Source organism: Amphimedon queenslandica, unplaced genomic scaffold, assembly GCF_000090795.2.
Source record: "Amphimedon queenslandica unplaced genomic scaffold, v1.1 AMPQUscaffold_13485, whole genome shotgun sequence".
Classification (NCBI taxonomy): domain Eukaryota; kingdom Metazoa; phylum Porifera; class Demospongiae; order Haplosclerida; family Niphatidae; genus Amphimedon; species Amphimedon queenslandica.
In genome coordinates this window covers 443,038-454,730 of record NW_003546279.1, presented here as the reverse complement: position 1 = coordinate 454,730, position 11,693 = coordinate 443,038, and the positions used below count along the sequence as shown (strand labels likewise).

The 11,693-nt window shown below is 38.1% G+C and overlaps 5 protein-coding genes across 8 annotated transcripts; 4 read left to right on the top strand and 1 right to left on the bottom strand.

Moving 5' to 3' along the window:
* The first annotated feature begins 10 nt into the window (after nt 1–10).
* Nucleotides 11–2,475, top strand: LOC100641714 (elongation factor Tu). The gene is made up of 11 exons (XM_003384759.2): nt 11–430; nt 486–582; nt 669–782; nt 828–855; nt 905–1,030; nt 1,085–1,264; nt 1,315–1,406; nt 1,460–1,859; nt 1,918–2,069; nt 2,117–2,230; nt 2,279–2,475. Exons 3-11 carry the CDS (start codon nt 708–710, stop codon nt 2,423–2,425), a joined length of 1,314 nt encoding a protein of 437 aa, XP_003384807.2. The 5' UTR covers nt 11–430; nt 486–582; nt 669–707; the 3' UTR covers nt 2,426–2,475.
* Nucleotides 2,467–6,193, top strand: LOC100634515 (pre-mRNA-splicing factor RBM22-like). Its single transcript, XM_003384704.3, has 16 exons — nt 2,467–2,577; nt 2,629–2,682; nt 2,733–2,840; nt 2,884–3,039; nt 3,080–3,252; nt 3,316–3,516; nt 3,564–3,700; nt 3,743–3,847; nt 3,895–3,987; nt 4,066–4,734; nt 4,785–4,919; nt 4,969–5,026; nt 5,077–5,610; nt 5,698–5,832; nt 5,878–5,944; nt 5,997–6,193. Exons 1-10 carry the CDS (start codon nt 2,524–2,526, stop codon nt 4,221–4,223), a joined length of 1,239 nt encoding a protein of 412 aa, XP_003384752.1. The 5' UTR covers nt 2,467–2,523; the 3' UTR covers nt 4,224–4,734; nt 4,785–4,919; nt 4,969–5,026; nt 5,077–5,610; nt 5,698–5,832; nt 5,878–5,944; nt 5,997–6,193.
* Nucleotides 6,194–6,287: 94 nt separating this feature from the next.
* Nucleotides 6,288–8,584, top strand: LOC100641587 (RUS1 family protein C16orf58-like). 3 transcript variants are annotated; one of them, XM_019993970.1, is made up of 12 exons: nt 6,288–6,380; nt 6,429–6,506; nt 6,572–6,710; nt 6,759–6,791; nt 6,841–6,946; nt 7,168–7,269; nt 7,316–7,386; nt 7,430–7,614; nt 7,659–7,716; nt 7,764–7,846; nt 8,088–8,237; nt 8,347–8,584. In XM_019993970.1, the coding sequence occupies exons 2-12, from the start codon at nt 6,491–6,493 to the stop codon at nt 8,490–8,492; spliced, it is 1,089 nt and encodes a 362-aa protein (XP_019849529.1). In that variant the 5' UTR covers nt 6,288–6,380; nt 6,429–6,490; the 3' UTR covers nt 8,493–8,584. The 3 variants fall into 3 exon arrangements, with proteins under 3 accessions (XP_019849529.1, XP_019849530.1, XP_019849531.1); XM_019993971.1 differs by having other exon boundaries at nt 6,288–6,506; XM_019993972.1 differs by having other exon boundaries at nt 6,288–6,506; nt 6,550–6,710.
* LOC105311933 (ras-related protein Rab-25-like) lies at nt 8,490–9,309 on the bottom strand. The gene is made up of 2 exons (XM_011404174.2): nt 9,071–9,309; nt 8,490–9,015 (listed from the first exon to the last, which is right to left on the bottom strand). The coding sequence occupies exons 1-2, from the start codon at nt 9,269–9,271 to the stop codon at nt 8,569–8,571; spliced, it is 648 nt and encodes a 215-aa protein (XP_011402476.1). The 5' UTR covers nt 9,272–9,309; the 3' UTR covers nt 8,490–8,568.
* A 47-nt stretch (nt 9,310–9,356) lies between these two features.
* LOC100641460 (ras-related protein Rab-11B-like) lies at nt 9,357–11,674 on the top strand. 2 transcript variants are annotated; one of them, XM_019993973.1, is made up of 3 exons: nt 9,357–9,621; nt 9,936–10,752; nt 10,958–11,674. In XM_019993973.1, the coding sequence occupies exons 1-2, from the start codon at nt 9,439–9,441 to the stop codon at nt 10,404–10,406; spliced, it is 654 nt and encodes a 217-aa protein (XP_019849532.1). In that variant the 5' UTR covers nt 9,357–9,438; the 3' UTR covers nt 10,407–10,752; nt 10,958–11,674. The 2 variants fall into 2 exon arrangements, with proteins under 2 accessions (XP_019849532.1, XP_003384805.2); XM_003384757.2 differs by having other exon boundaries at nt 9,382–9,621.
* Nucleotides 11,675–11,693: the final 19 nt, after the last annotated feature.

Genomic DNA, 11,693 nt, shown 5'->3' with positions numbered 1-11,693 from the left:
GTAGTAGTCTTTATAAGCTGAAGTGTGGATATGATGAATGGGTAGCAAGTACTTGCAACCTCAACCTACTGTACAATGATAATAATTAGCAAAGTGTTCATTTTTCAACAATATAGTTATTAAGTCCTAGCCCCTAGGTAGGTAGTAATGTACTGGTACAGGTTATAGTGAGATATTGAAGGTTAATGGTGTAGGAAGCACTATAGTAGTTTTAGTATCATCAACTGGTCAACAAGCTCCTGTCCACATTGCCTGTGTGGAATATCTCACTGTTCAAGTATTTTCTAAACATGTACATCTACAAGGTGTTAATTTACATTTTTAAAGGTTTTATTTTGAAGATTTACTTATCAATAATGCTTGATATAGCTTTCTATTTCTAAGATACTGTCATTAGTGGAACAATGACATGCAATATAAAGAATATCATGTAAAGTTATGTGTCAATATTGTCATAATATCATGTCATTTGCATTTCTCACCAGGTATTGAAGGACTACTATGGTTTGAAAGACAATATTTAAGTATTGTTCGAATACAAAATAGAAGTATAATGGTGTACAGTACAATACTAATACCAAAGTAAGATTATCTAGAGTTACAATAAAAAAAACTACACCTACCAACGCCACCATTTTGACCTACAGTATTTCTAATTAATGCCCTAGGCTAGGCTAAGTAGGCTTACATGTGAAGGTGTGCTGGTTATGGCTGCTCATGTTTTGTCTCGTGGTAGTGTCTATGGTAGAAGCTTCTTGTTTTCTAGATGTTTCAGTATCAAAGTTTGTGGCCAGTTATGTTGCTCTGTTACTTTTGTCAATTTCTAGACTAATTATGAACTAAGAAAGTTATCAGGTAGATATTATGTATAACTCATTTCAGTCCTGTTATGTGTTCACTTCAGTTACTCCAGTGAGATCCTATTCTGCGGAGAAAGCAGTTTATAAACGTGATAAGCCTCATATTAACATTGGCACATTAGGACATGTTGATCATGGTAAAACCAGTCTCACTGCTGCTATTACTAAAGGTTTGTAGTACAGGCAGTATTATGATCCAATGTGTAGTTGTGTTGTTTAATTAGTATTATCTGAAGTGGGTGGGGCTAGTTACAAGTCCTACGGTGACATTGATAATGCTCCAGAGGAGAGACTGAGAGGTATTACCATATCAGCAGCTCATGTGGAGTACCAAACAGACAACAGACACTATGCTCACATCGACTGCCCTGGACACGCTGACTACATTAAGAACATGATAACTGGTTCGTATTAATAATACTGGTTATTAATAGTTATTAATAGTGATTAATAGGAACTGCTCAAATGGATGGGGCTATTCTTGTAGTTGCTGCTAATGATGGCCAAATGCCTCAAACAAGAGAGCACTTACTGCTAGCTAATCAAGTATGAACACTAGCTCCTACCAGCAGTCATTAGTTGCTTCTACTTATTTGCAGATTGGTATCAAACACGTCGTGGTCTATGTCAATAAGGCTGACATGGTTGATGGTGAAATGTTAGAACTAGTTGAACTTGAAATGAGGGAAGTGCTATCAGAATATGGCTATGATGGAGAGAACACTCCGTTCATCACTGGGTCTGCCAGGTGTGCTCTGGAGGACAAAGACCCTGAAATAGGACGTGACTCTATACTTAAGCTACTTTCACATGTTGATTCGTGGATTCCATTACCAGTTCGTGATGTTGATAAACCACTCCTACTCCCAATAGAAGAAGTGTACTCTATCCCTGGACGAGGTACTGTGGTTACTGGTCGACTGGAGAGGGGAGTGTTGAAAAAAGGTGACAATGTTGAAATCATTGGATATGAAAATAAATTTAGCACTGTTGTTAAAGGTAACAAATATTAATTAATTATAATTAGATTAGTATTAATTCTTATTTTATTGTTTAGGATTGGAAATATTTCATAAAGAGTTGGATGAGGCTAAAGCGGGAGATCAGTTGGGGGCATTAATTAGAAGTGTCAAGAGAGAGGACATCAAGCGTGGTCAGGTGTTAATAGCTCCTGGGTCAATGGACACTCACTCCAAGATAAAGGCACAGGTAAGCAATCATCATTAGCCATTATCATTATTATCTTTGCTGCTAAGGTTTACGTACTGGAGAAAGAGAAAGGTGGGAGGCACACTCCATTTGTAACAAACTATTCGCCAGTTCTCTTCACTAAAACTACTAGAATAACAGCTGCCATCACCCTACCTGAGGTATAACCTGTCGTTGTTGTTGTTGTTTATTTTTTTGTTGTTGTTTAGGGTAAGGATATGATAATGCCTGGAGATGATACAGAGTTAAGCTTGCAGTTACGGACTGGGATACCAATTGAAAAGGGACAGAGGTTTACTCTGAGAGATGGAGGGAAAACAATAGGAACTGGAGTAGTCACAGCTATTGTAGAATAAACTAAACATTAAAAACACTTGAAATATTAATAATATTAGTTGAGCTGTAATTGTAATGCATTAATTGAGGTGGGTGTGGTTTTAACTTTCAAGATAAGATGGCACTCTCGAAGTCGGCCAATACTTACAACAGATTGAACTGGGAGCAGTCTGTACGTTTTTTTGTTTATTGTCTTTTACTGTTTGTTGTTGTTTATTGTTAGGAATTCCCTATTCTTTGTCAAACCTGTTTAGGAGATAATCCATATTTAAGAATGGTATTTATTAAATCAGTACATGACATGTTACATGTACATATCCTTACTAGTTGAAGGACAGTTATGGCGATGAGTGTAAGATCTGCAATCGCCCGTTTACAGTGTTTAGGTGGTGCCCTGGGGCCAGAATGAGGTACAAGAGAACAGAAATATGTCAGGTTACTATTAATTATTAATGGATTATTATTATTATTTGGATAGGTTTGTGCCCAACTGAAGAATGTTTGTCAAACGTGTCTACTTGACCTTGAGTATGGACTCCCAGTTCAAGTCAGAGACCATGCTTTGAAGGTTAAAGATGATTTGCCAAAAAGTGACGTCAACAAGGAATACTACATACAAAATATACAGAAAGAGGTTTGTTTATTGTTGTTGTTTATCACTTTTGTTGTCATAGATTGCTAATACTGGTAATACGGAACCAGGTGGTGCTGTAGGGAAGGCTCAGGCTCCTAGTGACTTGTTATTGAAACTAGCGAGAACCACTCCTTACTATAAGAGGAACAGACCACACATCTGCTCATTCTGGGTCAAGGGAGAATGTAAAAGAGGAGAAGAATGTCCCTACAGGTATTAATATCAATCAATTATTATTATTATTATTTATTTATTATTGCTGATGCATACACATAGACATGAGATGCCATCGGATCCATCAGATCCATTGTCCTTGCAAAATATCAAGGACAGGTATTATGGAACCAACGATCCTGTAGCAGAGAAACTCCTTGGACAAGCTAAAGAATTACCGCAACTGAGTCCACCAGAAGACAAGAGTATAACCTCGCTATACATTGGAGGTCTGTCTGATGACATCAGTGAAAGAGACCTAAGGTTTTGTAACTTATTATTAGTAATAATAACTATTGGTTCAATAATAGGGATCATTTCTATCAGTTTGGTGAAATAGAAGACATTAATGTCATTCATAAACAAAATTGTGCATTTATTACATTTACTACTCGTCCAGCAGCTGAAAAAGCAGTTGAACAAACTTTCAGTAAACTAATAATTAAAGGTAATTAATATAACAGTTAATTAATGATTAATTGATTGATAGGTAATAGACTTAAGGTATTGTGGGGCAGATCACAGTCCGGAATGATTGGAGGGGGCGGAGCTAACAAGCGTAGCCTAACTGGGCCAGTACCTGGTTTACCTGATGGTAAGTTAATTATACTTTAATTGTTATTATCTGTCAATGATTAATAGAGTTACCACCACCTGTTAATGACACATTTGATCCTCTCAATTTGAAATCAACTGGCGGTAATTACCAGTTAGCACCTCCCCCTCCTCCTCCTGGTAAATATTGTTATTCTTTCATTGTTATTATTGTTTATTTCTTTATGTTTATTCTTTTATTGTTGTTATTGTTATTAGGTGCTCCCCCACAAGCTCCTGGTTACTATGGTAGCCAGCGGTCTCAGTCAGGTTGGATTCCCCCACTCCCCCCGGGGCCCATTCCTCCTCCTGCTCTCTATTATCCATCACAGGATCCACACCATCTTGGATCAAGGAAACCGCGCCCAACTAATTAACTTATTCATTGTTATGTTCTTTCTGTGACATCATAATGAGTTATTAATGAGCCACACCCACATACTGACTTTGCTTCTCTGATCTGAAGGGGTGCCTCATTAAAAAAGAGTGAAGGATGAGTGACAATGGTAACGAGTTGCTTGATGATCCAGTGGCTGGGGATGATAGTCCTTCTATAAAGAAGAGTCCTGCTGCCCCTGCCTCAAAGCCAAAACGAGTTGCTTCTCGTTTCTTTAATGCCTTGCTAGCTCTTGCTTTCTTTGTGTTGCTGATACTCTCCATAGTGTCCTTTAGTTCATTCTCTTATGTCTATCAGAGGACTAATGGTGCCCAAGGTGTCACCAGTGGTTCCTGTATATTGAATGCAGACTATCACAGTGATGGTAATACTATTGATCTGGGGACTGATGGGTCCTGTAGACTTGGTATTGGAGGCGAAGTGGTCATAGCAGTGTATGCCATACTCTCAATAGTGGCAATGATCATCAAGATAGTTGGAGGATGGAGCATGTAAGACTATACACTGCCTGCAGTCTGATTGTTAATGTTTTCTGACACAGGATGAGCTGTTTCTTAATCTTTGAATTAGTGTCGGTTACTTTAATGATGTTGTTGTCATTCTGTACAAGTGTTGTCACCAGTGTTGGGTTTAGCTTGACTTGCAGGAACTTCAGATCACAGCATGACGGAGAAGGGTTAGTACATACACACACATTGATCTTTATTGAAAGCTTATAATAATAGTTGTAGTTCCAGTAATGTGGGTGGATATCATTTTCAAAAGGGACTTCAAGTTGCTGAGGTATGATGCATGCATTATTATTAATATTATTATATTCATTTCATCCTTAGGCAACTGCTTGGCTTGGTTTTGCTGTTCTAGTTGGTATAACAGTGTTTTATGTTTTCTGTGTCATCATGTACTGCTATGGAAGGAGGCAAGCTAAGAAGGCTAAACAATGATTAATAACTTTTAATTAACTTCTAATAACTTTTATAACTTTTAAATGTGATTATTAACCTCAATAACCAGTGGCCCCTGTGAGTGGAAATGGAGAATCATTCGAGAAGACAGAGAAACAAGAGAGCTAGACTAGCTAATATTGTGGTTGGGTCTTTGTTTCTTGTTGTCTTCACATTCGCAATAGTCTCTTTTACTACTGTACTGAGGAAGCAAATTGAAATACTCAATGAGGAGTTTTACAGCAACAGTTCCCGTGGCTCATGTATTCTCTATGCTGATTATGACATTCCGAGTGGTACAGTACACTTGGGAAAGAGCAGTGGTCTGTGTTCCTTCATTATTTATGGAGAGTGTTTGGTTATGGTTTATTCACTGGTCATGTTTTTTGCTCTGGCATTCAAAGTGATCCTTGGTTGCGCACTGTAAGTTATTTAACACTGTCTAATGATGATTAACATACCTACTAATGGTACTAGTGGAGACTGAGACATTTATGATTCCTCTTATAGAATGCGCTTTGACCTCATTATTGAGTTGATATTTCTTGTAATAATCACAATATTCCAGTTTCTTCTCGGGATAGCACTAACCTCAGGTACTAACGATACCTGTAAAGCAATCAAAGAATCAAACACGACAAACAGGTAAGACTGGTCATCCACCCACACAATTAATTAATAACTTTGTAGCTGCATCAGTGCTACACTGCCTCTTAATGATGGATACAAGTTTTATGGACACCTAATAACATCAATAGTATGTTGCAGTTTTTGTGTCTAAAATCAATTGTTTGATTATTATTTTGTAGGTATTCATATGGTTGAGTGTTGCTTTGATGTTGTTTATTATTGTTTATTACTTGGTTGTTGTCAATATTTGTGTACACCAGCGCATCAAATCAAGAAGAGGAAGGAGCGACGTTCTTGTTGATGAGAATGACAATCAAGTGTATGCACTGGAATCAGAAACTGAACTACAGGACAATCTCTAATTATTTTTATTAACCAGAATGCAATGCTGATTAAATATTCATTAGTGGGTGTGTCACGTTTCATATAAATTAAAAATGTCTACCAGTAGATTGTCTGAGGTTTACGGAGGGAGCTCATCAGCCAGGAGCTACATGATGATAGGAGACACTGTGAGGGTGACCAGTAAAGCAAGGAATACAAGACTAGCTGATACATTAAAGGTGACACATTAACCTAAACTACACCACTCCATTAACTATTAATTGAAGGAAGTGTTCCTACCTCAAGGCTACCCCAACAGTGTCAGTGAGGACTATCTTCAATATCAACTATGGGATACATTACAAGTAGGTGTGGTTTATAAATAGCCACTCCCATTACATGTTGCAGGCCTTTTGTTCGTACATTACAGGTACACTGGCAACACACGCCATGTTGAAAGGTGTGGGGGTGGGGGATAGCTCCGCCTCTCCTGTGGCCGCTACTCTAACCTGGATACTGAAGGACGGACTTGGCATGACTGGGCGTATCCTGTTTGCCTGGTTGAGAGGGTAACACATTAATTATGATAATAGATATTTATATTTTGTTTATTTTAGATATGATTTAGATTGTAATGCTAAGAAATGGAGGTATAATGATGTTAGCGATTAATTAATTAATTAATTAATTTGTTATTAGATTGATTGCTGACATATTAAATGACATTGCCATTTGTATGCAGCTGGTATCTCCTTTCTTTCCCTCCTGCTTCTTACTGATAGCTTGTCTTGCTAGCATTACTCAGGTACAAATCAATAAAACATTGTCACCGCACCTTATTAGTCTATGCAACACATATTTGCGGCTTGTGGTTAGGATTGTCAACCTTCGGCCTTTTGTTCATGTCACATATAATGTCTATACATGTACCATACACTAAACCAGCCGTATACATTAAGTACACAATAAGCATATATTAATTATAGTGCAATAGACTGCAATGCATACATTATACACGTGTCTCAGTCGGTAGTAGGTGTGGCTGGTGGAGCAACTAGAGCAGCATTAGTTCAGCATCAAGCAAGGAGAGACAATATGGCTGACGTGTCAGCTAAAGATGGCAGCCAAGTTAGTATTAATGTATATTTATTATTATAATGTTAATAATAACTAGGAGACCCTCGTTAACTTGTGTGGATTATTAATTGGACTGATTATCACACCTTTGATAGCTGGACAGACAGTGTAAGTTATTGATATAGCCACACCCACTCAGCATACCCCACAGGTTTGTCTGGTCTCTCTTCTTTTCTTTCACTTTACTTCATTTGTATTCAAATTATAAAGCTGTTTCTGTCGTTTCCATGGAAACACTAAATTGTAACCGCCTACATTTATTAATGAGGAATTTATTCTTAAATGGGACAATCTCAGAGCCCAATATAGTCAACAGAGAGGAGCCACTGTTATTCAGTAAGTTATTAATAGTTGTTAATATTAATTGATCCTCTCCTCAGGGCAGGAAAGATTCTTTACTGTAGAGTATGGCTCCAGCCTTTCAAGTGTATTGATACAGTGAGCGTTCATCAGCTAATTTATTATTGTCATTATTATTTCTATAGTTCAAGTGATTATTCACGATCTATTTTACAATTCAATAAAGGACAAAAGTTTATTATAAAACTGTCAAAAACCAAAAGACAAAGTAAGCAACATAAGAACATGTATACGTATTGGAAAATGTAATAAAATTGAGGAATTCCCTTCCTTTTTAACTTTGATGAAATTTTACCAGAATCCCTGTGCAGGTACTCTTGTTCAATTTTAAAGCAACTTTTAAAAATCAACTTCAAAAAACCATACTAGATGTGAATCAGTTCAATCTGAACAACATAAGATTATGTGTGATGCATCAGAAAAGGTGATAAATTGTTACTTGTTTATAGTTCGAGTTGCCTTTCATTGCGGCTCTTCATCCAGTGACCAACTGAAGGCTGGTCTGACTGTTGAGCTCATTGAGTTTGTGTGTGGTGGTTGCTATGGTGACAGTAATTACCTAAAGGACTATGCACTCCTTATAAGGAAAGGAGTAGAGAGTGAGTGACTGTGCTGTATATACAGATACAGCAATGATGTCATGCATTTGTAAAGATTATAGTGATTAATATTATCACCACATTCTATTGACCTTTGATTGTCTTTCAGGTACTGATGAGAGTGTACTTGTTGATGTATGTCAGGACATCATTAATGATTTATTCTCCTCCATTTTGGATCAGTTACGTAAAGAAGGATGGACTGTTAGCCATCATTTGTTAGGAATAAAGGAATGGAGATACAACGTTAGCTAATAATGAACTGATATTGTTGAATTTTGATTTTAAAAACTTAAAACAGTTACACACTTAAAAAAATAGAATTAGAAACTCATTGTCTTTTACTGCAGCACTTTTTATTGGAGTGATCGCTCTCCAGTTTCACAGATTCACTGTGTGGCCTTCTTGGAGGTAGTTTCCTGTGAATTTCGCACATCAAAGTATTAAAATAAGTGTGAACCACCTCAGTGTCTCGTCCAGGGACATAAGTAAACATTAAATGGTCTTTAATTTTATAATGAGATGCAATATCAGTCAACGTATCTCTTGTCAATTCACTCGTTCCAATCTCTTCATTTCTATTGTTGCACCACAAGGAGAGGACACAGTCTGGTGATTCTGCTCTTGTCAGCTTAGCCCATTCCTGTAGCGCTGTCTTGGTTTCGTCCCTTCCTCTTTCATAAACCAATATGGCTCCGTGAGCTTCTTGAAAGTAGCTCTTTGTCATCCCTATCGATCCACTGTGTTTCTCCATACCTGCTGTATCCCACACCCACACCTTATAAAAGAGAAAGGGAGTACCATATACTGATAACCAATGACTGCTGACTTACATATATCACACTGTCGTTGCATTTGGTTTCTATTTTTAACTTTGTCCTCCCTCGACTGCTTTCACCTTTCTCCACTGATAAAAGAATACTCTCTCCAAACTCTACATCAACTTTTGAGTCCAGCATACCTAAGAGAGTGCTTTTGCCCACTCCTTTCAGTCCTGCTAGTATCACTTTGTATGAAGGAATGTCTTCGGCCATTGCCCTCTCTAGCTCTCAAGTGGCGTGAGGGCGGGGCTGGGCTGATGCTATTAATTGCTGAAAGAATGCTGAGGAGCTCATTCAGCAGTAGCAGTAGCAGACTAAAGTGAAATAAAGGGACTAGACCAAGAGCTCCGCCGAGAGATATAGAGTCATTTTAGGTTGCCATGCCAGAGCTCACAGTTATACTGGCTGGTGTTTTTGGTGTTGGTAAGTCCACCATATTCAAGAGAGTTGAAACAGGAGACTTCATTCAAACACCTCCACCACAATCCCTCAGCAATTCAAAGAGTGACGGGGGGATCGAGTGCTATACTTACAAGAAGACAATTGACGATAAGGAATACAATGTGAGTGATGTACGAAATGGCTGTGGAGTGCATGGCCCTGAACTCAGTGTTGGTCCATGACAATTAATCAGTTTAGTAGAGTAGACTAATTGCAAGGAATGTGTTGTAGAGCTATAAAGTTTATAATCAGTTACTGTCTGTAGATCTGCAGTAAATGAATGCAGGATTGAGCAAAAGAGTTTATGATTGCTTAGATTTGTTTGACAAACAATAGAATGATGGACTGATTTTGACTGAAACCACTAGAGCTCACCTCATGAATATCATTTCAATACAATGAGAGCTTACTTAATCTTTCATATTCCTTTTAACAGGTCACACTATGGGACACAGGTGGATTGGAGAGATACAACTCAATGACCTCTAGCTATTACAGATACTGTCAGGCTGTCATATTAGTGTATGATGCCAGTCCAGATCAACTGAGCACACTGTTTGCTCTGAAAGGATGGATTGATGAAGCAAGAACTGCTTCTTCCCGGGGTGAGAGGGTAATCCTGTCGTTATGGGGCAACAAGTCTGATAAGCTTGGTCCAGGAGAGTCTGTCCCAAGTCCTGAGGCCCAAGCGTTCATGAGAGAATACTCGATACCAGACAACCTTCATTACTCGGTATCAGCTCTCACTGGGCACAATGTGATGGAAGCATTGCACAGTTTCATGAGACACATTGACACTGTAGTATCAGTCAACATGAGCACCAGCTTCACACTCAGCGATCAAGAATCACATGAAAATAGCTCAAGACCACAGACCTGGCGTCAAAAGATCTGTAGCAAATGTTGATATAAATATTTTTATTGTAAATTTTCACAGTTTATTCATTATTTTGCAAAATAACATTTTTAGTTTGTTTTAAACTGCACATGTTCATGTTGTTGGTTTAGTTAGAGTTTAATTTACTTTTAATTAATAAATTCCTCTTCCTCAAGGAAAGATGGCCGTCTCTTCCCAAGTCAGTGGTGTTGCCCAATTCTCTTTCGTTCTCTCAGGATTAGCTGGAGTGGGTAAGACTGCCATATTCAACCATTTGAAGAAGTTGGCAGGATCTCCAGAGGCCACGGAACCAGCTAGTGGTGGTGGAATAGATTGCTGCATATACTCAACTGTTGTGAGAGGACTAAAGTGCAAGGTAAGGAAGAAAAGGGAGGGAGAGACTTTAGTGTTGATAATAATGTGGTGGCTTTATCAAAGGTAAGGTGCTAACAAGCCTTTAGTCCTAAGAATTCATTAGTCATGAAACAACTACTTTAAAACTATACTGAAAGTTTATTGTATGCCAGTTTGTTCAAGTTTTTAATATAACAACATTCTTGACCTTGTTACTATTTCTGTAGATATCAATATTTGATACGGGAGGTTTGGAAAGATATGCTTCGCTGACCTCCAACTATTATCATCGTTGTAACGGAGTCATACTGGTCTATCTGAACGACCCTGACAGACTGGATACTCTAACCTGTTTGAACCTCTCGATTGAAAGTGCCCTGTCTTACAACAAATCCCCGGACATGTTGGTCTTCTCTTTATGGGGCAACTCTTTTAATGATGAGAGGGACCCAATGACGGAATCAATTGCTTCTCTACAGGAACACGTCTCGGCACTCCTTGAGAACACGTCTATACCAAAGAAGCTTCATTTTATAGTTAACCCAATGACAGGGAGAGGGATAAAGGAGGCCATTGATGGTCTGGTAGTTGCTGTACAGAGCAGGTGCAGGGATAAGTCTGATTCTGTTCTCTCTCCGAGCGAGGCTATACTGACCAGCATTGACTCAGCCGAGAGTTTTGATGATGCTACCAGTCCATTACAACTTAATGTGGAGGAGGAGAGAAAGAGAGAGGGAGGGAGGGGAGGTAAGGCTTCTTCTGGTAAAGGTGGCCCAAAGAAGAAATGCTGTTTCTCTACTAGTTGATAATGTCACTTTTCGCAACTATAAATTTACCATTATTATTATTATCACTATTATTATTATTATCATTATTTTTGTTGTTGAATTGTTGTCCTTGTTTTCGTGTACTGCAGTATCATAAAAGATTATTTCACACTAAAATACTTTACTATAAAAGCTC